The sequence below is a fragment of the Carcharhinus amblyrhynchos genome, chromosome 30, assembly GCF_965287045.1.
Source record: "Carcharhinus amblyrhynchos chromosome 30, sCarAmb.v2.hapA, whole genome shotgun sequence".
Taxonomy (NCBI): Eukaryota; Metazoa; Chordata; class Chondrichthyes; order Carcharhiniformes; family Carcharhinidae; genus Carcharhinus; species Carcharhinus amblyrhynchos.
In genome coordinates, this window is record NC_137353.1 from 28714593 (window position 1) to 28739683 (window position 25091).

Sequence of the window (25091 nt, forward strand, 5' to 3'; positions counted from 1 at the left end):
TAGGATCCAAGCCTTGTCATCCTTGCTCCTTTTCTCTTTCGCCCACCATTCCCGTTGGGTTTCGAGAGGGTCATGGGGCTTCCACCCTGCCTTCACCATGCTTTTAATTAGATTCTTGTTTTTCTCTGCTAGATAGCGAGTGAGGGACCCTTCTGGTCCCCATTCAAAGGTGGTACTGTTGCTTTCCATGTTGGTTTTCTTTACTAGGGTCAGTGGTGTACCAACCCTGGCTCTAATGCTTTCACAGATACTTGTGTGTGTATGTCTGATTGGATTACGGTCTCGTGTTCCCACTGTTAGTATGTTTGTACCTTCAGTGACAACCCGCAGAGCCCGACCTGCGTGTAGCGGGGACATTGCCGCTCTCAGAGGGAGATGAGCTCTGTACAGCCTCTCCACAGGGGCCGCAGCGTACGGAGAGACTACCGACTACAGGGACCAGGGCCACTAGCTCCTACCCAAACTCCTATCGCTAAATCGACTCTGAGGACAGCCGTTTCCCTATCTCCCAGGGAGTCACCCGGACCTGGGTGCAGACTGGCGTGTAGTCGACCGCGGGTTGGAGTCCCCCGATGTGTAGTCGTTTTTTCACGCTACCAGAGGTCTCCTGCTTGTAGTGGTCGAGGCACTCACAGAGGCTCCAGACTTAGTAGCGCCCGAACATGTAGCAAATTCCTCGTGGAGTTTGCCCCCAGTGGCCCAATCTTTCGCGCCTGCAGAGGTCCCCACCGACTTGCAGCGCCCGGACATGTACCGAACTCCATGAGTCTGATCCCAGTGGCCTGAAACCTTGGACGTCCCCCTTAACCTTAAATCCCAGGGTGCTGTCCCTGAACCTTAAATCCCAGAGTAATATTCCTACTCTGTAACACCTGTTCTGTCAGGTCCCCTAGTGGACAGTCAGTCTGTGGTCGGGGGTCAGCGGAATGTAAAAATAACACAATGAATCCCAGCCGCCCACCCAAAAAGAAACTTAAGCCCACGTTACCACTGTGCAGCTACTGAACGGATCCTGTTCACAAGTTCAGATTGCGGCAGCCGTGAAACACCGCTCTGACACTGGGACACTAATATTCCGCGGGTTCGATGAAATGAATAAAGATACTCACCCAGTTCCAGCGACGGTCGCGATCCCGGACGAGCCCCCAATTGTTAGCGCGAGTGAGCGAAACGACCACTACGGACTCAGGGTGAAGTTCAATAACGGCACAGCTTTATTTTCTTTTTACGTCGACGGAGAAGCACAGTCAGGACATACAATCGGACTGTCTCGAAAGTGTTCTAAAGACTCCCCCACAACGGGCTATAGTTATACCTGAACTTCGCGTTTCAAATGCTAATCCTTTATTTACAGTATTTGACTTCAGCCATCCTGTTTCGATGTTTTCGAGTGTTGGAGCAATTGTTTTAAGTGTGTGTTAATCATTTTTGTCAGGTTGGTTATCAATGGTCTGGAATCTCTGGGGTTTGAACCATAGGTGTGTTATTGATCTCAAGAGTTTTGAGGGGCCAGGGACACTTCCTTAACTGTGTTAATCGTAGGTGTCTCCATGGGTTGTTTGCCTGGTTTAGAAGTGCTGATTTTGATGGGGTGGGGATGTGTTCTTTAGTTTAATTCCTGTAGGTGCCATCCTGTCCAATTTCCCTTATGCGCTAGCCCTCATTTGCATTCTAAAAGCATGCTCTTGCCTACTGATCAGTGTCTGTTACTTTGTGACTTTAGTGGAAGGCTCTGAAGATAACTTTAGTTTGCTTCCGTTTTGTGTGCCCAATTTCATAAAATTTGTTGTCCGATAACAGGGACACACGGGAATGCTTTCATTCCTGTGACCCCCCCCATCAGTAGGACAATGATGGGTCCATCTCCAATGATTATAAGCTTGCTGCAGAGAGGCCACCTCCATTGAGTTGGTGGCTTCCCCACACAATGAAAGGTGCTCTGCCAGAAAAATGCCAGTAAATCTAGAAAGTCTCCTGCGTTTGGAGTTTTAAATATTAACTGCCCAGTAAGCAGTGGGTCCACATGCTGGCCCATCTCTAGATAAGTTCCCTGGGAATGCATGGGAACCATCCTGTTGTGGTATGCCCCAATTTTCCAAACGCTGCTATTTGCCTTTGTCTAAGCTTTCACCTTTTCTAATCTCTCTCATCCAACTGAATGTTTATCGTTCCCATCTATTTGTGAAGAGCCTTGGGATGTTCACATGTAAATACCAGCTGTTGTTATTTATAGGGCTTCCCTCATAATAACTTTGCAAACCATTGATCAAAGTCACATGAGGAGCTGAGCAGAAAAGGGTTGTATTTGTCTGACTGGTCAAAATGCTCAGAAGGTATTAGTTTCACACTGTTTATTATGTATCTCTCACTGTTTCCTTATTATTTTGTAACTCAGTCTAGAAAACTTAATGAAGTGCTGGTCTACCAATAAAGAATAAATAAGCAATGTGCCAAAGCTATTAACTTTAGATATATTTTAATAAATTATTGGATCTGTGCTACAGATTTTTCTCTTGCCCAGAGCCTAGAAAGACCCTTAATTATTGGTCTGTTCTACTGCTAATATAAGTAGTTGTATGAGGGATGAGTTGATTCACCCTTCCAGCTTCCCATTGAGACTTTTACAACGTGATAAAGCCTAGGGCTTCTCAATTTGAAGAAAGTCTTTAGTCTTACTGCAAGCTAATGCTGTACAAACCAATGTGGCAATTGTGCTTCAGTTAATAAATGCTTGTAATATATCATTATTTTGACATGTTTTCATTCTTGACTTTGGATCAAATAGTTATAGATGCAAGCCAACCAGCAGAGCTTGACTGCATAGTATCACCTGATACAATAAAAATGGACTGCTGCATTTTCAAATGAAGAGATAAACAAAGGTCTATCTTGAATGTCTGAGTCAATGTTGAGGATCTTGTGACATACTCCAAGTATTGTCGAGAACTTAATTAATTGCTCATTCATCTCATTCTGGGTCATTGCTGTCACAGAATAACTGCAATGTTTTCCTATTTAATTCTCATTGCACATCAGGTTACAGAATAAAATGTGCTTCAGGAGACAACAAGACGGTCAGTGGTTGAGTAGAGCAAAGGGAACTTTGCCTAACCTTGTTAAACCCAACTGTGCAAATGTTGTGTCTGGGAACATGAAATTTCCCAACACCAACAGCCTTTAACTTCAAATGTACACAATTCATAACTTTAGTGGTGGATTGGGTAGCAAGCAGTTCTTATTTGTGAACTATTTGCTGTGGTGGTTCATTGGCAAAAATACCATGAAGATTGTCATAATAATCATTTTACTGAAAAATAACCATACTATCTATATACTAGACGAAACCTGTTGAATTAATGTTGCATGATGTAGATCTTATGGGAAATCAAATGATCATTACAGTCGATGGATCTAATGACATCATAAACTAGGGAAGAATAAGCTGAAAAACATAAATCAAAAAAGCATATTGAAATCCAAAAATAAATCAGGAAATGCTGGAAGCATGTAACAGGTCCCTTGGCATTTGTAAACTGCATTGAGTAGTCAGCTTGTGTTGGATCTTTGCCACTAGAATGCGTCGATCTAGTCAGGAACATTCCTAACGTGGTGGACCTATCTTGGTGGAAAGCGCTCAAGTATTGCCATTTTGGCTCTGGTGGGTTGCATGCAGGATTGAATCAGGCCTTCAACCCCAAAAGCAATGCATGGGCAGCCACTGGGTCAAGTATGCATGTTCTGTTCAATTATACATGCTTGGTTGAGAACCCAAACCCATAAAAGGATTACCTCAGCAGAGGATTCTGTTTTAACAACTGAAGAGAACTGTTGACTTCACTTGATTGACATCTTCAGGTGGTATAAGTTGTTTTTTCCTATGATCTCTATTTTCCTATGATTTCATTTCTCAATGTTTATTTGCATGAGATTAAGGGGTGAAACGTTTGAAGTCTTTGTACTTGATGTTCAATGATCTGCCTAACTGACATTTTTATAGGTTTGTAGAAACAGCAGTTCTTTTGTCAAAAGAAAATAAATGAATAGGTGATTTTTTTTTTCCCTGAGCAATTCCACACAAGTCATTATTAGTACGTGACCCTGGAATTCTAAGTAGTGTATACTGTGTGAATGACCATGGAAGTGCCATGATTTTGCGTGGTGGTTAGGAGGGGCCATCGGATTGAATGGATGCCACAAATTGGCATGGGCTTGGGTGATAGCATGGGTTGGCACTGAGGTAAAATGGAGGGGACATAGGACGGTCTGAGTTAGATGCTTGGAACTTTTCAAAAGATGCCTGAATTTAGATTGTGGCTCACAACTCTTCTGTGGGGCTGCAAACCACAGGCCATTCAGAAGCTGTCCAAATTCCATAAAAATCCTGGGGAACTAGAAGACCTGTAATAGAGTCAACCAGGTTAGAAGTGCTGGGTGTGCGTTCACTACCCACTCCCTTATCTCATGCCAGTGAAGATTGAGTGTGTGGAAAATGAGAGCAGGAATCCTGGAATTGGAGTTTGCCCATATTTTAAATGGCTCCAGTGTCATTCTGACACTGTGAAAACCTGAGCCCTTACGTCAGAACTAGAAATGGTAAAATAAGTAAGGCCTTTCATTCACCCGAACAAAACAATGGCATCTATCCACTTCTTTTTATTCAATCCCATTGAAAGGCGCACACATCATATTCTGATGAGTGAAGCTAATGTTTTCTTTCTGTTAGATTTTGATAGACATGCTGTTTTTTTTCTCCCAAAAGTTCCATTTATTTTTAAGACTGAAATTCAGGAGTTTTGTTTGGCAGCTGAACCCATGAGGTAAACTTACCACTTAATATTTGACCAACCACACCATGGGTGAAATCTCACCTAAAAATGGCAGAGTGTTGTTTCCAGTGAGAAAACCAGTATGTTTCTCTCCAGAGAAACAGGTTGGTTTTCTCTCCAGATCTTACAACAATCTGCCAAATAAAAGCAAGGGGGCATGTTTCACACATCATGCAGTGGGGAATGCTTCAACACACCATTTCAGCCCACCTGTACAGAGATCAAGGCGCCATGTTTAAAGGGTGCCCTGATCAGAACAGTAACAAGCTCCCCGCTTCTCCTCCTCCCCGCTCCTCCCAGCCCACCAAGGTATCCAACAGGGGCTCCCCTGCCCACACTCCCATCATGGGACTGGCATTCAATCCAAATCTCCCTGCCACCACCCCGCCCCTTTTCACTACAAGCAGTCAGAGCTAGCACCATACCATTCCCCTATCTGCTCCAGCCCATCACCACATACAAATGCATTCTCCCCCAGTGAGTCTTCCACAGGAGTCTACCTCCAGCACAGGTTGGCATGGGCATTTTGCCAGCTGGTGATGGGCATTGCCAGGGCGCTGCCTGGCCATGTCCCTCTCCCCCATGGTCTATACCTACCTTTTTGCCCCTAGGAGGATCCCCACGACAGCTTGATGTCTGCATAAATCTGTTGTAAGGTTTAAAAATATGGCGGGGGCTAAATATCTGGCGGAGCGGGCATAGTAATAATCTTAAAACATATTTAAATGAATGTCAGGAACCTGATGATGTAGCCAGCGAGGGGTGGGGAAGACCAAAAATCACAATCTTACCGGCGAGATCTGTAACTTTTGACTCTTGAGTCCCTGTCAGCATTCTCACAGGTGGCAGGAATGGGCTCAAGATCACTTTCAGTATTTTTTATTTATAATTATAAACTTTGCTTTGGGACTCCATTACTTCTGTCACAAATGGTTAGCAAGCTAGCTGCAACATTTCAATGAATTCACTGTATAACAGTTATTACAGTAAAAAGTCTGACAACACTAGGTTTTAGTCCAACCTATTTATTTGATAATATACTCACTAGCTTTCGGGTTAGCCCCTTTGTCAGGTGAATGGAGAGTTCTGGCCTCAGACAGAGCATATAAAGCACAGACAGTTTAGAGATTACTGATTAAAATGCGAATCCTTACACCTAACCTGCTGTTCAAGACCTGAAGTGGCTGATAATGTGAGTGGAAGGAGCACTGATCACAGTTTAAAGAGATGTGTATTGTCTCCAGACAGTACAGTAAGTGAGGTTTTGCAAACCCAGGCAAGTCACGGGGGTTACAGATAGTGCGACATGAACCCAAGATCCCTGTTGAGACCGTCCTCATGTGTGCGGAACTTGGCTATCAGTCTCTGTTCAGCGACTCTGCGCTGTCGTGTGTCGTGAAGGCCGCCTTGGAGAATGCTTACCCGAAGGTCAGAGGCTGAATGCCCGTGACCACTGAAGTGCTCGCCAACAGGAAGGGAACAGTCTTGCCTGGTGACTGTCGAGCGATGTTCATTCATCCGTTGTCGTAGCGTCTGCATGGTCTCCCCAGTGTACCATGCTTCGGGACATCCTTTCTTGCAACGTATCAGGTAGACAATGTTGGCCGAGTTGCAAGAGTATTTACCATGTACCTGGTGGATGGTATTCTCACGTGTGATGATGGTATCCGTGTCGATGATGCGGCATATCTTGCAGAGGTTGCTGTGACAGGGTTGTGTGGTATTGTGGTCACTGTTCTCCTGAAGGCTGGGTAGTTTGCTGCGAACAATGGTCTGTTTGAGGTTGTGTGGTTGTCTGAAAGCAAGAAGTGGGGGTGTGGGGATAGCCCTGGCGAGATGTTCGTCTTCATCAATGATATGTTGAAGACTCCGGAGAAGATGTCGTAGCTTCTCCACTCCGGGGAAGTACTGGACGACGAAGGGTACTCTGTCCACTGTGTCCTGTGTTTGCCTTCTGAGGAGATCGGTGCGGTTTTTCGCTGTGGCGCATCGGAACTGCCGATCTATGAGTCGAGCACCATATCCTGTTCTTATGAGGGCATCTTTCAGGGTCTGGAGGTGTCTGTCACGATCCTGGCCGTCCCATCGTATCGGGCAGTGGGACTCTGTGTGAGAACCTCTCCGGCTACGTCGAGGGCATCCTGAAACCCATTGTACAAAGAACCCCCAGCTTTTGTCGCGACACTACGGACTTCCTACTGAAACTCAGCACACACGGAGCAGTTGAACCAGGGACACTCCTCGTCACAATGGATGTCTCAGCGCTCTACACCAACATCCCCCACAACGATGGCATTGCTGCGACTGCCTCAGTACTCAATGCTGACAACTGCCAGTTTCCAGATGCAATTTCACAACTCATCCGCTTTATCCTGGACCACAATGTCTTCACCTTCAACAACCAGTTTTTCATCCAGACACACGGAACAGCCATGGGGACCAAATTTGCACCTCAATATGCCAACATCTTCATGCACAGGTTCGAACAAGACTTCTTCACTGCACAGAATCTTCAACCAATGCTATACACTAGATACATCGATGACATTTTCTTCCTTTGGCCTCATGGTGAACAATCACTGAAACAACTATATGATGATATCAACAAATTCCACCCCACCATCAGACTCACCATGGACTATTCCCCAGAATCAGTTGCATTCTTGGACACACGCATCTCCATTAAGGACGGTCACCTCAGCACCTCACTGTACCGCAAGCCCACAGACAATCGCACAATGCTCCACTTCTCCAGTTTCCACCCTAAACATGTTAAAGAAGCCATTCCCTATGGACAAGCCCTCCGTATACACAGGATTTGCTCAGATGAGGAGGATCGTGACAGACACCTCCAGACCCTGAAAGATGCCCTCATCTGAGCAAATCCTGTGTATACGGAGGGCTTGTCCATAGGGAATGGCTTCTTTAACATGTTTAGGGTGGAAACTGGAGAAGTGGAGCATTGTGCGATTGTCTGTGGGCTTGCGGTACAGTGAGGTGCTGAGGTGACCGTCCTTAATGGAGATGCGTGTGTCCAAGAATGCAACTGATTCTGGGGAATAGTCCATGGTGAGTCTGATGGTGGGGTGGAATTTGTTGATATCATCATATAGTTGTTTCAGTGATTGTTCACCATGAGGCCAAAGGAAGAAAATGTCATCGATGTATCTAGTGTATAGCATTGGTTGAAGATTCTGTGCAGTGAAGAAGTCTTGTTCGAACCTGTGCATGAAGATGTTGGCATATTGAGGTGCAAATTTGGTCCCCATGGCTGTTCCGTGTGTCTGGATGAAAAACTGGTTGTTGAAGGTGAAGACATTGTGGTCCAGGATAAAGCGGATGAGTTGTGAAATTGCATCTGGAAACTGGCAGTTGTCAGCATTGAGTACTGAGGCAGTCGCAGCAATGCCATCGTTGTGGGGGATGTTGGTGTAGAGCGCTGAGACATCCATTGTGACGAGGAGTGTCCCTGGTTCAACTGCTCCGTGTGTGCTGAGTTTCAGTAGGAAGTCCGTAGTGTCGCGACAAAAGCTGGGGGTTCTTTGTACAATGGGTTTCAGGATGCCCTCGACGTAGCCGGAGAGGTTCTCACACAGAGTCCCACTGCCCGATACGATGGGACGGCCAGGATCGTGACAGACACCTCCAGACCCTGAAAGATGCCCTCATAAGAACAGGATATGGTGCTCGACTCATAGATCGGCAGTTCCGATGCGCCACAGCGAAAAACCGCACCGATCTCCTCAGAAGGCAAACACAGGACACAGTGGACAGAGTACCCTTCGTCGTCCAGTACTTCCCCGGAGCGGAGAAGCTACGACATCTTCTCCGGAGTCTTCAACATATCATTGATGAAGACGAACATCTCGCCAGGGCTATCCCCACACCCCCACTTCTTGCTTTCAGACAACCACACAACCTCAAACAGACCATTGTTCGCAGCAAACTACCCAGCCTTCAGGAGAACAGTGACCACAATACCACACAACCCTGTCACAGCAACCTCTGCAAGATATGCCGGATCATCGACACGGATACCATCATCACACGTGAGAATACCATCCACCAGGTACATGGTAAATACTCTTGCAACTCGGCCAACATTGTCTACCTGATACGTTGCAAGAAAGGATGTCCCGAAGCATGGTACACTGGGGAGACCATGCAGACGCTACGACAACGGATGAATGAACATCGCTCGACAGTCACCAGGCAAGACTGTTCCCTTCCTGTTGGCGAGCACTTCAGTGGTCACGGGCATTCAGCCTCTGACCTTCGGGTAAGCATTCTCCAAGGCGGCCTTCACGACACACGACAGCGCAGAGTCGCTGAACAGAGACTGATAGCCAAGTTCCGCACACATGAGGACGGTCTTAACAGGGATCTTGGGTTCATGTCGCACTATCTGTAACCCCCGTGACTTGCCTGGGTTTGCAAAACCTCACTTACTGTACTGTCTGGAGACAATACACATCTCTTTAAACTGTGATCAGTGCTCCTTCCACTCACATTATCAGCCACTTCAGGTCTTGAACAGCAGGTTAGGTGTAAGGATTCGCATTTTAATCAGTAATCTCTAAACTGTCTGTGCTTTATATGCTCTGTCTGAGGCCAGAACTCTCCATTCACCTGACAAAGGGGCTAACCCGAAAGCTAGTGAGTATATTATCAAATAAATAGGTTGGACTAAAACCTGGTGTTGTCAGACTTTTTACTGTGTTTACGCCAGTCCAACGCCGGCATACCCACATCATAACAGTTATTACCCAGTTATTATTGTCCTTACTGTGGTGCTGAGTATTTCATAAATCCATGGTGCGATGCAAAGTTACAAGCGTTGAGATTTAACAATGATCAAAGATGAAAGATTAATTTTTGAGTTTCTTAGAATTTTTAGCAATTCCACAACTAGAAATGTTTACCTTTTCATAAACTAATTGTTCAGTTCTAGAGAAATATCAGTTTACATAATGGAGTATTTTTACATTACTGCGTCACAAGTCAGCACTTGAAACTGAGTAGATTTTTCTGAAAAAATTGAGACTGAAATCCAAATGTATGAAATCTGACTGTAGAAAACTTTACAGCAATTTATTTTCTTACTGAATCCAATCAAGTGGAGTAGAAATGCAGATACGACAAATGCACTTCAGTGAGATGAGATGAAGATCCACTCTACTGATGATCGCTGAGAATCAGAAGTGAATTGTTTCTGGCAGTTTCACATTACAGTCGTTCACGGTTGAAAATAGTTTCCAGTGCAATCCTGTCCTTTACAGACTCCTAATTTAGACTTCAAATACTCAAAAGACTGAAAGCACAGACAATAGAAATGTATCTTGATGCCATCTAGAAGTATTTCACCTTTGAATTGCAATTGTATTTCCTGAGGCAGAAAGAGGAGCCCAACAGTGCAATTAATCTATAATCTCTCTTGTACAAGCCTTGAGCATATTACTGTGATCAAGTCAAAAATTGCCAACTAAAACAGAGTTTTGTTGCTTTTTAGAAGTGATTTTAATTTTTGTTCATTGAGGTGGAGGATATTTTCAATGAGAAATACACTCCTTTTCCAGTTGGCACCATTAGTTTCAGCATCACCAAATTCTGTCTGTCCTGCCCCAATCTCAGAAGGTCATCCTTGACTGCCATACACATGCCTCCAAGTAAGACCATCAACTGGTGTCAGATAACTGACCTCAAGATTCCACATTTTATTTCATAATTGTTGGGTTTTTGCTGTTTAGTGCTTTGGATAATTAAATATACGATTAATCAAAGCTTTAAACTATTCTAACAATTGATTGTACTAATCCGGAAGTATAAATTTTATTGACAGAGATTCGTACAAACTTTGTTAGAAGTGTATGTTGTAGGTAAAATAATACCTCTGAGACAGTGAGTCAAAATACAATGGTTTTATTCCAAAGCTTTGGGGAGAAACTGGTTCCGATTTACGGCTTACCAGACTTCTCCTAGAACACAAACACAAGTGGGTTTTTATACATTATGAGCTCCAGCAGGAATCACGATTCAAAGTTCCAATTCCTGCCAGACCTCCGGTTCTTCCTTCCTGGGTGGTGATGCAGCCCAGAGTTCCTCAGGACTTGCAGTCCTGCAGGCAGGATATAGGAAACCCCTTCTGCAGAGTACCGGCATCCCTTCTTTGAAGTTACTTGTGTGATCGTGGCTGTCCCAGCAGGACTCTTCCTGTTAAAAGCTGGTATCGTGATCTGCCATCAGCAGCTGTCAAAAGCCGGTATCGTGAGCTACCATCTGTGTAACCATTCCCACTAATACAAACAGGTAAGATTTGCAAAGTCTACAAAATAACAGTCACATTTAACTATTCGCTATTATAAAAGTTTCACATACTTTAACATGAACAAATAACTTACATTACTGCCAGGAACAGTATAAGCTTAAGGAGATCAGTCATGAGGGTTATGTTTGTGACATATTCGAGGTACAAAATCCATTAACCCTTTCCCTTCAGGTACAAAATGCAGTCATTCTTTTCCCTAATTCAGTTCAAAACTCAGAATGGACAATTTGGACTTCACTCAGAGGGTGGTGAGTGAGTGGAATCGGCTGCCGTCGGTGGTGGTAGAGGCAAACTCGCTGGGGTCTTTTAAGAGACTTCTGGATGAGTACATGGGATTTAATGGGATTGAGAGTTATAGATAGGCCTGTTAGGTATGGATATGATCAGCGCAACTTGTGGGCCGAAGGGCCTGTTTGTGCTGTAGTATTCTATGGTCTATGTTCTAATTCTAATTTGGGAGAATTTAGAGAATCTAGCCCGCCTTGCAAACAGCCTGCAGTATCCTTGTGGACTGTCTGTTCTTGGACTCGTGGGCTATCTCTCATCTCCCCATGGACCACCTTTGAACTCTTATGAACTGTCTTCTCATGAACTGTCTTCATGGGTTTCCTTCTGGGTTTCACTGGCCGGTCTTGTGGATTGCTTGTGTTCTGTCCCATGATCTGCCATCAGCCTCATGGACCTTGCCTTTTTAAATTAGTTTTATAACTTGCTGACAAATATAGTGTTTGTACTTTAAACACTTTTATTCCCACAGTTTAACACACAGTAGTAATGCAGCATTTGATCATTACAACACCACCCCTCAGACTCTCGAAGACTAGCAGTTGTCTCAGCGTTAACTTTCTAGACAGTCTGCTGAATAAGATTTTTCAAATGTGACCAACCTTGCTAGCATTTCATTGAACACCCAATGTAACAATTCCTTTGTTGAATTAAGACATTTGATGTTAGCTAGCTCCTTTAACAGTCAAATAATTTTGGAAAAATCCAAACATCTTCAACAAATAATATTCCCACAAAATTTTTAACTGTTGTCACCAGTGGGAAAACCCCACAGTGCAGTCCCGGCTGGGTGATTTTTCCACACTTAACGGCGCAATCTTATGAAAAAATTTCTAAAGGCGCGATCTTACAACTTTATCCCTTCCATTATTCAGTGAGGCGAGGTCATAAGATTGGGTGAGAAGTGAAAAGTTGTGTCTGCAACTGGTTCCTCATCTCCCCGATCGCCCCGGCCTTCTGGACGCAAAGTTAATTTCAATATTAATGACATGATTTGCTCTCTTGGAATTATCTGCTTGCTGGTCAAGCTTCTCACAGGAATCACAGCTGGTGGCCAGCAGTGGAGACCAGAGTTGATGCCCTCATCAGGGGGGAGTTGGAAGCAATTGAAGCCGCAAGTGGTCAGGGACAGGGCTGTGTGGGCACTGCTCCCTGCGCACCCTGGCAGTGCCCCCCTGCGCCTTTGTGCAGATGACTCTGACTTTCAGAGGTCCTCAAGATTGTGTGGATTATGTATAGGGATTTTAGAGACATTTGGAAAAACACTGATACATAGCATGCTGTTCAGTGTTTACCCTCCATGTTAAAAGCAGTATCCACTTTGAATTACATGGGAGCTGTGGAAGTGTTTGAATTTTGCACAGATTTTATAACAAGGAAGAGCGTAAGGCCTCCACCTGCCTGGACATAGCAATGGCCATAGTTTGCCCTGCGAAAGAGTTCCCTATCCACAATGTTCCGGCTATTGAGGGTATTCTTTAATTTAAAAATTTAAAATGTTGGACTGATGGTGTCTAGGTTTGGAGGTGTCTTCCCCCTCTCATCTGAACTGCAGGCTACTGTTCCTTCCACACTGGAGGAACTTCTATTAGACCTCAACTTAAAGAGCCTATCTTCCATCCTTAATTGGATATTGAGCCTGCTGTCTGGTCACTAACTATCCAATGAGGAAAATCACTAGTCTGGGGTTGTGATCTCGATTTGACACTGACATCAGATTCCTGATTCAAAACGTTGGATAGCAGCTTTGACTCAGTATTGAATATAAAAGTTATAGGTTCAAGCGGCACTGCAACGGCTTCAGCAAATGGTCTGCCACATCACCCACAGCACTGAAGGAGTGCTACACTCTCACAGATGCTGTTTTTGGGATGAGATACAAAGAACAAAGAACAACCCAGCACGGGAAACAGGCCCTTCGGCCCAACGAGCCCACGCCGCCTTTTCAACAAAGCATTTTCCTACACCTACCCTGCCCTGTGTGTATGTGAATGGTACCCCTAATGTAGCCAGATTCAGGGGAGAATAGTGTAGGGTCAATTTGGTACACCAATCAGCCTAAGAGCATGTCTTTGGGGTGTGGGAGGAAACCGGAGCACCCGGAGGAAACCCACGCAACCACAGGGAGAATGCGCAAACTCCCACAGACACAGGCCCAAATCATGTATCTGCACAGCTAGCAGTGATAGTCACTGAGCTGTTGTGGTGCCCGTCTGCTGGTCCAGGATTAAGCACACACAACGACGCAAAGTACTAGGCCACTCTCGAGACCTCCAAGAGCAGCCCACGCACGACCCACCGTGTGCATGCCCCTCGTTTGACAACAAGGTGGACCGACACCTGTGGATTAAAAGAGACAAAACATTAACATGTAATACTACATTTCCAGTGTCGTCCCGAGGCTCTGACCCTTTTTAATACCGTCTACTATAACCCTCCATCCCCGTTTCGCTCATGTGTCTATCTAAGTAACCTTAAACAAGTCCAACGTGCCTGCCTCCACCACCTTACTTGGTAGCGCGTTCCATACCCCCACGACCCTCTGCGTGAAAAACCTTCCTCTAGTATCCAAATTATACTTCTCCCCCCTCACCCTTAGATTGTGACCTCTTGTAATTGTCCCCAATCTAGGGAAAAGCCTACCACTGTTGACTCTATCTATTCCCTTCATTATTTTATACGCCTCTATCAGATCCCCCCTTAATCTCCGTCTTTCTAAGGAGAAGAGCCCCAATTTCTCCAACTTTTCCTCGTAACTCGGTCCTTCCATGCCAGGCAACATCCTGGTAAACCTCCTCTGCACCCTCTCCAGGGTCTCCACATCCTTCCGGTAGTAAGGTGACCAGAACTGGACACAGTACTCCAAATACGGCCTAACCAACGTTCTGTACAACTGAAGCATTAGACGGCAGCTCTTATACTCTATACCCCTTCCTATAAAGGCTAGCATTCCGTAAGCTTTCTTCACAACCTTCTCTACCTGTGTTGACACCTTCAGACACTTGTGCGCCTGCACTCCCAGGTCCCTCTGTATTTCTATACTCTTAATCAGTCTACCTTTTATCATGTAACTCCTCCCTGCATTATTCCTTCCAAAATGCATCACCTCACATTTGTCAGGATTAAATTCCATCTGCCACCTATCTGCCCAATATACCAACCTATCTATATCTTGCTGTGTCACCTGACAGTCCTCCTCAGTATCTGCCAATCCTGCCATCTTGGTGTCATCCGCAAACCTGATTCCCATCTAGCTTAATGGCACCATTTAAAGAAGTACCGGGGAGTTCTTCTGGTGCTTTGCCCAACAATCTTCCAGCAATGTGCATGATGTTGCTAATGTTTTAAGACCAGAATCTCCACTGCAGAATCCAAACAGGCAATCACTCAATACTAGTTTTAAATAGAACTGGACAAAACACCACACGACACTATAACAACATCAGTGCAGCATCAGCCCATTTTCCTAGCATTTGTCAATACAATAGATGCTTTGTAAAACAATTGATTCTTACATCACAAGCTGTGAGTCTTTGCAATGCTTTAATCATCTGGCTTCTTTACGCATGCCCAAATGTGCCATTTTTTGTAAAATGTGTGCGCGCAACTAAAATCTGGCTCAGTATGGAACTGCTACATCAGTGAAACAAATTATCTGGTTATTTGTCTGATTGCTTTTTGTGGGACCCTGCACTGTGAAGAGTTGGTTTCTTTGTTTTTTGACCTTGCTATAGTGGCTACGTTTTCACAGTGCTTCATAGATTGCCTTGAAAATATCAAAAGAATATATAAATATAAATTCTCTGTTATTTATAATATTCTAAGTGCAACAAAATCAATGATTTATACAAGCTTAGAACTACCTCTATTTATGTACTCTATGTTGCTGTTTAAAAACCCTAAGGTCTCAATTTTTTTATTGACAGTTTTATCCAATTGTATTTCTAATTTTAGGGATTTGTGAATCCGATGCCAAGTCTACCTCATTCTTTCTAAACTTTTATTGCTTACCACATATTCCTCCTTATTTTCGATCAAATGTGCCATCTCACATTTCTCACATGTTCAGAAGCTATGGCCCAAATCTTCTGGTTAACAGCAATGTGATTGAGGGATAAATATTGGCCAAGATACTGGGAATAGCTCCTTGGTTTGCTGCCTTATACAAAGTGCAGCATAACCTGACACCGGTCAGTACTGCAGCCTAGTATCAGCCTAGATTTCTGTGCTCAAGTCTCAGGAATTGAACCAAATACTCTGTTACTGTTCTGTAAATTATGTATGGAAGAGAAATAAGTGAAACCTGATTAGCACTTTATCAACTGAACTTTGATAGCATTGAAAAAATTATCTATTTAAACATCGATGCAGCACTGAGGGAGTGCTACACTCCACAGATGCTGTTTTTGGAGATGGTAACTTGATATTCCATCTAACTTAAAAGATAAGGTAGCAGTTCCATACTGAGCCAGATTTTAGTTGCGCGCACACATTTTACAAAAAATGGCACATTTGGGCGTGCGTAAAGAAGCCAAATGATTAAAGCATTGCAAAGACTCACAGCTTGTGATGTAAGAATCAGTTGTTTTACAAAGCATCTATTGTATTGACAAATGCTAGGAAAATGGGCTGATGCTGCACTGATGTTGTTATATTGTAGTGTGGTGTTCTGTCCAGTTCTATTTAAAACCAGTGTTGAGTGATTGCCTGTTTGGATTCTGCAGAGGAGATTCTGGTCTTAAAACATCAGCAACATCATGCACATTGCTGGAAGATTTTTTGTACTTACTTATACCTACAAAAGTCGTAGGTAGAAGAAGGATTGGAATGAAGCACTCACTGAATGTTAAAATGGGTGATGCGGGCTTGTCGGGCCGAAGGGCCTGTTTCCTGTGCTGTGTTGTTCTTTGTTCTTTCTTTAACTAAGTAACAAAGGGGAAGCAGTGGTGTATTAGTGTTAGCACCAAAGTCCCAGGGTAATGCACTGGGGAAGCGGGTTGAAATCCCAACATGGCAGATGGTGGAATTTGAATTTATTAAATATCTGAAATTGCTGCTAGATGAACATTTTGTGGCACTATCACTGTACTAAATGGGGTAGACGTCAAACTGATCTGGCAAGTCAAGACTTGGCAGATCAGTCTTGACTAATTGCATGCCAAACAGCATTAGCAGCTAATGATAGACAGAGCTAAGCAATTCCACAATCAATGGATGAGACATGTACCTACCACAGCCAATTGTGAATACTGGTGGACAAGTAAATGACTTAGTGGAGGGGAGAATCCAGAAATATCCCTCAATAATGGAGGAGCCCAGTACATCAGCACAGAAAATAGGGCTGAACAATTAGCAACAATCTTCAGCCAGAAATGTTACATAAGTGACAGGCAAGCACTATTTCCAACCAGGGTGGATCTGATCATTGCCCTTGACATTTAATGGCATTACCATCACTGAGTCTCCCACTATCAACATCATGCAGGTTAGCATTGACCAGAAACTGAACTGGACCAGCCATATAAATATTGTAGCTACCGGAGCAGATCAAAGGCTAGGAATCATGCAGTGAGCACCTCCTGATTCCACAAAGCTTGTTCACCATCTACAAACAACAAGTCAGGATTGTAGTGAAATATTCTGAGTGCAACTCCAACAACACTCAAGAAGCTTGACGCCAGCCAGGACAAAGCAGACCGCTTGATTGCTACCCCTTCCACAAACATTCAACTCCTCTCCCATTGATGAGCAATGACATTGGATGTACCAGATGCACAGCAGGAAGTCACCAAACTTCCTTAGACATTACTTAGCAAACCCATGGCCTCTTGGGGCAGCACGGTGGTTAGCACACTGTCTCAAAGCACCAGGGACCCAGTTTGATTACTGGCTTGGGTCACTGTCTATGTGGAGTTTGCACATTCTCCCCATGTTTCTGTGGGTCCCTCCAGGTGCTCCCACAATCCAAAAAACATGTTGATTAGGTGCATTGGCCATGCTAAATTCTTCCTCAGTGTACCCGAACAGTGTGGCAAATAGGGGATTTTCACAATAACTTAATTGCAGTGTTAATGTAAGTCTACTTGTGACTAATAAATAAATTTTATCATCTAGAAAGACAAGGGCAACAGAACATGTGAACAACACCATCTGGAAGTTCCCCTCCAAGTTATTCATCATCCTGACTTGGAAATATATTGCCATTCCTTCACTGTCGCTGGGTCAAAGTCCTGGAATGTCTTCCAGAAAAGCACTGTGGATGTCCATACACCGTGGGGACTGCAGTGGTTCAAGAAGGCAGCTCACCACCATCTTCTGAAGGGCAGCTAGGGATGGATAATAAATGCTGGCCTAACCATTGATACCCAATTCCCATAAATGAATAAAAGAATGTTTTATCTGAGTGTACTATTTGTTACTTATCAAAAGAAAGCAAACGTAAGCTGATAGAGTATACTCAATTTTTATCAGTACTAACATGCACAACTAGAAGAAACCTTCCCTTTCCTCCTGATAGTAAAAAATTTGTCCAAAGAAAACTATGCAACTATAATAATTTAACTATTTTTCCTCGGATAAACCACTTTTGATATATTTTAGGCAATTCAGATTTTATGCTTCAGAATATTATGATGTAATACTGTGTAGCGTAGCAGTCAGTTTCCTTTATAAATCACTTAAAAAGGTTTGCTTTGATCTGTTAAACTGGTTGAAGTTTAATTTTGTGCAGATAGGTGTTTTATTCGGCTAAAAGCTGCAGTATGTGCATCCTTTTCCAGATACATTCTTCAATTTATCATGGAAAGCCAATAAAAATCTGATGCATCTTTTTCATATCATTAATGTATCAGTAACCAGAGGGTATCAACTTAAGATCTTCACCAAGAAAATAAAAGAAGTTACAAGAAACTGTTTAATGCACGTATTAAGACATGGATTGCCCTAACAGAAAAGGTGGTAAAACTGGAATCCATAACAGCTTTTAAAAGGAAACTTGGATAAATATTTGCGAAGTAATAAAGGAATAAGTAATGGAAATAGACGGGGAAATGGGCTTTTTTCAGAGAGCAACACAGGAGCAACAATGGAGCCTATTTCCACCTCTTGTGTTATGAATTTATTAACGCGAAAACACATGAGATAGTCATGGAAAGTGTGTTTTGCCCTGTCGTAACTAAACCCATGAAATCATAGAGGAACAGGATGTCATTCCTATAGCATTCTTGTTCGAGGGGACTGCATAAGCATGTGACTATTTTTGATTTTATAAAGATTGACCTCATCGGGTTCTCCCATTTAAGGAGATGAGGATAGATGGTTTCTCTCAGAACGTCATTAGTGTGTGGAATTCTCCAGAGAACAGTGGAGGCAGGGTCATTGAAGATGTTTAGGATTGTATTAGATTCTTGATTGACAAGGGAGTCAAAGGGTATAAGGGTAGACAACAAAGTAGATTTGAGACCACAATCAAATCAGTCATAATCTTATCAAATGGCAGGGCAGGCGGAATGGCCATTTCCTGTTCCTGATTCATGTGATTGTATGTATTTGCATGTAGTGGATGAGTAACTAAAATAAAAATCTATAAACATAAATTGCCATTACATGATAATATATTGGTTTTCTAACTGGCATGCTCCTCTGCAATAGGTGTGTTTCAGGAGAAGCCCCAACCTCTGTTAAATAACATGCGAACATCCTCAGAGAAGAAGAAACGAGGACAGAATTTTCCATGGAATAAAGCAGGTACCACACAGATTACAGGCACACGTCAGGTGTGCCCCCATGTGTTTTGGTGTTGTTATCAGAGTTTCTCCTCCATTATAGATGATGGTTGCAACTTTCCCAAAAGAATGACTAAATACCATAATGGTGAGAAAGCCAGAGCAATCAGTGTGATCCAGACCGCAATCGTCCCACATTTAGTGCGCTGAGCAAACTGCCACTTGAAACACGCTGGTATGGAGTCCCCATGTGTGCAACTTATCTGAACTGCAGCTGTGCACTGTTAACAAGGGGGAGCTGCATTTAAATGCTCCCTCTGCACTCACAGCCAGTCACCACAGGAGGATGGTAGCACGGAGAGTAGTTCAACACTTCATGGAGGCAGATCTGGAAGGTTTCTGGATGCAGTGGAGGAGAGGCCATCCTACATCTCTGAGAGGGTAGATGACCAGGAGCAGGGAGTTGAATGTGTTCTGCAAGAAAATGAATGACCTCATTTGGTCTGCAAGGATAAGTGTTCATCTGTCTCATCCTGGCATCAGTCCTGTCTGTCACATCTGGAATCCACTTCCTGGCACCCCACAGCCTCCCAGCATCTGCCCCAGACCCCCAGCATCGTCCTGCCTGTCAGCTCTTCCAGCACCTTGCCAGCCATCAGGCTTTCAATCATTCTGTTTTGTCCCCATAGGAGGGCCCATAATAGAAGAGAGCGAGAGAAGACAGGCAGGGGAATTCTCAAGTTGCGTCGCCTGACTTCTATGAGGAGTGAGCGATGGAGCTCTCAGGGATGGCACACAAGTGAGTGTCTGTGAGGTTGCGCTGTGCCACAGAAGTGAGGATCCACAAAACCTTCATCCGTATGACTTGTCTCCAGTATGTTCCCAGCTGTCCAGATGTTTGTCCCTCTCTTGCACTAAACCATGTGTCTTCACCTGCAGGAGGAACACCTGATGAGGCCAGGCCCTCGGGAGTCAGCATCACCCACCCCACCTCCACACTCCGCCAGCACCTTGGTGGAAATCTCCGAGGAATGCACCGAACAGGCATCACAGCCATCACTCGTACCATCCACCAATGCATCTTGGTGGGTGGAATTAGCCGACAGGCTTCAGGGTCACTTTCTGGTGAGCATCACACACTGCTCATGGATGTCAGCTGGAGGTGGCAACATCCGAGAGATCGGGCGGCAGAACCTGGTGGATCCTGGGAAACAGCTGGCCCCAGCCAGATGTGGAGCCCATGAAAACAGTTTTTCCAAAGCTGCTGGAGATGCAAAGACAGAGCCTGGAAATGCAGGAGGGCGTGTCAACAACATTCTGGCAACAGCAAGACACTTGGAGGAGTTCCACAGCCTTCTGGTGCAGGGCACAGTGCCAGCATTGCATGATGCCCAGGCCAATACTGCAAGTGTGGCGATCATAGTAGAAAGCCCGGGGCAGTAATTGGTATGATGTAGAGATGCCAGCGTTGGACTGGGGTAAACACAGTAAGAAGTCTCACAACATCAGGTCCAACCAGTTTATTTGATAGTAATCCCACAAGCTTTCGGAAACGCTTTTCCTTCGTCAGGTGTGCGGAAGGTTCTGATCAGAGAAGGGCATATATAGTCACACACAGTTTACAGAATACTGATTAGAATGCAAGCCTTTACAGCTAACCTGCTATTCAAGTCTTAAAAATACAGACAATGCATGGTTTGGAACATCATTGGGGAGACTATGCAGATGCTATGACAACAGGTGAATGAACATCGCTCAACAATCACCAGGCAAGACTGTTCCCCTCCTGTTCGCGAACACTTCAGTGGTCACAGTTATTCGGCCTCCAATCTTCGGGTATGTGTTCTCCAAGGCGGCCTTCATGACACACAGTGCAGAGTCCCTGAGCAGAGACTGATAGCCAAGTTCCGCACACATGAGGACGGCCTCAACCGGGATCTTGGGTTCATGTCGCACCGTCTCTAACCCCCATGACTTGCCAGGGCTTGCAAAATCTTAATTACTGTCCTGTCTGGAGACAATACACATCTGTCTAACCTATGCTAATTGTATCTCCACTCACATTGTCTGCATCTTTAAGACTTGAATAGCAGATTGGCTGTAAAGATTTGCATTCTAATCAGTTTTCTGTAAACTGTGTGTCACTTTATATGCGCTTCTCTGATCAGAACCTTCCACACACCTGACGAAGGAACAGCGTTTCCAAAAGCTTGTGGGATTACTATCAAATAAACTGGTTGGACTTTAACCTGGTGTTGTGAGACTTCTTGCAGGAATTGGTAGCCATGGGTGGCAGTGTTCAAGGCATGGTCGAGTCACCTGAGGACCATGGCTGAGAGCATGCTCCAGACACAATGGGCAATTACGAAGAGGCTCCAGAGGTTGGTTCAAACTGAAAGGACACAATGCCATTCACCAATGGCCAAACAGACTCCACTTATTGACCAAGAGCAAATAAAAGATTATTGGTATGTCACTTCAAAGAATTGAGTGCAGATCTACTTTGCTTTAAGCATTTCATTCACACCTTCTAACTATCCAGAGGGCTCACATATTTCACATATGTTGAATAGAATGTTGCTCATCTCTGTGTGTGCTAGACTCTGCCAGGTAAGGCTCAGACTCAATTCAAAGCACTGAAAGGTGTGGAGACCTATATCTCCAATAGGTTTCTCGATCAGAGCTTCCCTTTAGCCATTGTTTATTTTCAATGGTTAATTTCAGAACAAAGGCACAAGGACTAATGGATCCAGGGCTCAATGCTGCATTTCTGAGTCCTCATTCAATGGAAGAGGTGAATAGGGAGAGACGTCGAGCCTGAACATAAACAGGAGGGTAAGAAGGAGAGACCAAGACCCAGGGTTTTTCGTTGGAATTCCCTACTTGTGAATAAGTGAGCGCCAGACCGACCTGTGATTGTCCAGCGATCCAGTTCATCACATATGCCATATACTTTGTGAAGACCTGATGGCCAGGTGGGGTTAGAGTTTTCCTCCTGTCAGTGACTTTGAAGGTGACAACAATTTATTTGCCTCCGGTTGTTTCCAGGGATCAAAATTCACTTTGGTAGGAGCAACAGATGTGTCGAGTATAGGGCTAACGGGAGGACTTTGAATAGTGTGGATGAACAGAGGGATCTAGGTGTGTGTGTACATAGATCCCTGAAAGTTGGGAATCAAGTAGATAAGGTTGTCAAGAAGGCGTACGGTGTCTTGGCGTTTATTGGTAGGGGGATTGAATTTAGGAGTCGCAGTGTAATGTTGCAACTGTACACTACTCTAGTGCGGCCGCACTTGGAGTACTGTGTGCAGTTCTGGTCCCCGCATTACAAGAAGGATGTGGAGGCGTTGGAGAGGGTGCAGAGGAGGTTTACTAGGATGTTGCCTGGTATGGTGGGGAGGTCCTATGAGGAGAGACTGAGGGATCTAGGGTTGTTTTCGTTGGGAAGAAGGCGGCTAAGAGGGGATCTTATTGAAACATATAAGATGATTAGGGGTTTAGATAGGGTGGATAGTGATAGCCTTTTTCCTCGGATGGAGAAAGCTAGCACGAGGGGGCATGACTTTAAATTAAGGGGGGGTAGCTACAGGACGGATGTCAGGGGTAGGTTCTTTACCCAGCGGGTGGTGAGGGATTGGAATGCCCTGCCTGCTGCAGTTGTAGATGCGTCTAGTTTGGGGGCGTTTAAGAGATCTCTGGATAGGTTTATGGACGAAAAGGGATTGGTATAGGCTAGTGGGTCATTGTTTTTGTAACTGGTCGGCGCAACATCGTGGGCCGAAGGGCCTGTTCTGCGCTGTAATGTTCTATGTTCTATGTTCTATGTTCTAAAGGGGACTTGTTCAGCACCTCACAATCTGCAGCACATCACTGCTTGAAATAGATCATTGATGCTCTTTACAGTAAGACTCATCGTAACGCCAAGCCCAAAGATTCACTGGTTTTGCAGCCATCTCAGACTTCCTAAGAGTGCAGGGTGCATTTGACTTCACTCATGTGGTTATACAGGTTTCATGGCAGTAGCCCCTAATGTCCGTAAACTGCAAGGTGCATCATTCCATCAACATCCAACTGGTGTGTGACTATGGCAAGTGTATCTTGCACATGTGTATAGGGTATCCTTGAAATTGCCATGAATCCTACACCATCAGTCACTCTCAGGTGGCTGGGTTTCTCGAGGGGACAGAATGTGTGCAAGAATGGTTGCTGAGGATAAGGGCTACCCACTTAATCACTGGCCATTGACTCCATTGTGCTGCTGTCAAAGCCATGCCGAGGAGAGGTACAATGGTGCTAAGAGCTCCACTCACTTCCTTATAAAACAGACCATAGGGCTTCTGCAGATGAGCTTCAGATAGGCTTCAAGAGTCCCCTCATCCTCGGATGTGCTTTGGGGGCTTGAGCTGCTGCTCAGCTGCCTGGATGGCTGTGTTCTGCTTGTGCCTGCAAAAAAAAGTGCAGAGTTTTAGTGAATGAGCTCAAGCAATATCAGAGTGCATTTGACTCACTTTGATTGTCAGGATCTGATGAAGTGGTGGAGCTGAGATCCACATAGGTTGTTCATAGAAATCTTAGAAACCTTACCGTGCAAAAGGATTCATTCGGCCCATCGAGTCTGCCCTGAAAGCAATCCCATCCAGGCCCTATCCCTGTAACTCCACATATTTACCCCACAAATCTCTCTAACTTACACATCCTGAGACACTAAGGAGCAATTTAGCATGGCAAATGCACCTAACTCACGCATCTTTGGACTGTGGGAGGAAGCCGGAGCACCCGGAGAAACCCACGCAGACATGCGGAGAACATTCAAACTCCACACAGATAGTGACCCAAGATGGAAATCGAACTGAGATCCCTGGAGCTGAGAGGCAGCAGTGCTAACCACTGTGCCATCATGCTGCCCATTGGGAGAGGCCAAGCTCCCTTTCCCCATAGCAGTGATCTCTGTCCTCCCCAGTAAGACCTGCCACAGCATCCTGGAAGTCAATCAATGTGAGTATCTTAACTATTCCTCCTCCAGTCTGAGCTCACTCTCATTTGTTGTGCACAGGCTTGGCCTATGTGAAGATGTAAACAAGGCACATGATCAAAGGGGATGGAACAGAGGTTCAATTAAATTCATAACCCCTGTGTGTGGTGAGCCTTCTCCAGAAGAGCCAAGGATGGAGTGTGAGCAATATCACAGATGGAATGGTGGTGATGTGAAAGTGTGCTTGAAAGAACAAGTTGTTACAAACCATGTTGATGTTAAATGTGAGGGTATCCCAAAACCCAGAAGGATAACTTAGAATATCGGTTCTTGGTAGTGCATGTGTTTTTTTGGTATTACGTGAGGAATGATCTACAATCCAGTGAGGAAACAGCCCAGTCATTACGTGAACAATTAATAAAGGATATTTATTGACTTAAAACAGAAACAAAAGCACATGACAAGAAGGACTATCACACTCTCCAACACTTAATAATACTCAAGGCTAACTATACAAAGAGAATTTTACATGAAACTATCTTTTTATCCCCAAAGCTACCTAAATTTAGCTGAACTCTTTGGCACTGCTTTTCCCAAGCAACATCCGTTAACCAAGTAACTCTATGAACTAAATCCAGCAAATAATTACCATACCAAAGTTAAAGTGCTACATCTGGGAAATAGTCTGCTGATTTAGTGAAGGTGGAGAATGGCTGTTTTCCTTAGGAGACTATAGTTGCAACTTGCTGCAGTTCTGATAGAGTCATGGAAGTTTACAGCATGGAAACAGGCCCTTCAGCCCAACTTGTCCATGCAGCTCATTTTTTAAAACCCCTAAGCTAATCCCAGTTGCCCGGATTTGATCCATATCCCTCTATACCCATTGTTCTCATGTAACTATCTAAATGCTTCTTAAAAGATAAAATTATGCCTGCCTCCACCCACCTCTGGCAGCTTGT

The 25091-nt window shown here is 44.4% G+C and overlaps 1 protein-coding gene across 4 annotated transcripts in view; it reads left to right on the forward strand.

Annotated features, from left to right (window-relative positions):
- The window catches only part of disp3 (dispatched RND transporter family member 3), a 501267-nt gene that overhangs the window by 406389 nt on the left and 69787 nt on the right, over positions 1–25091 (forward strand). For all 4 annotated transcript variants that reach the window (XM_080214968.1, XM_080214970.1, XM_080214971.1 and 1 more), the window contains one exon: positions 19087–19182. In XM_080214968.1, coding sequence (XP_080071094.1) covers positions 19087–19182 — 96 coding nt within the window. The remainder of the gene's footprint in view (positions 1–19086; positions 19183–25091) is intronic.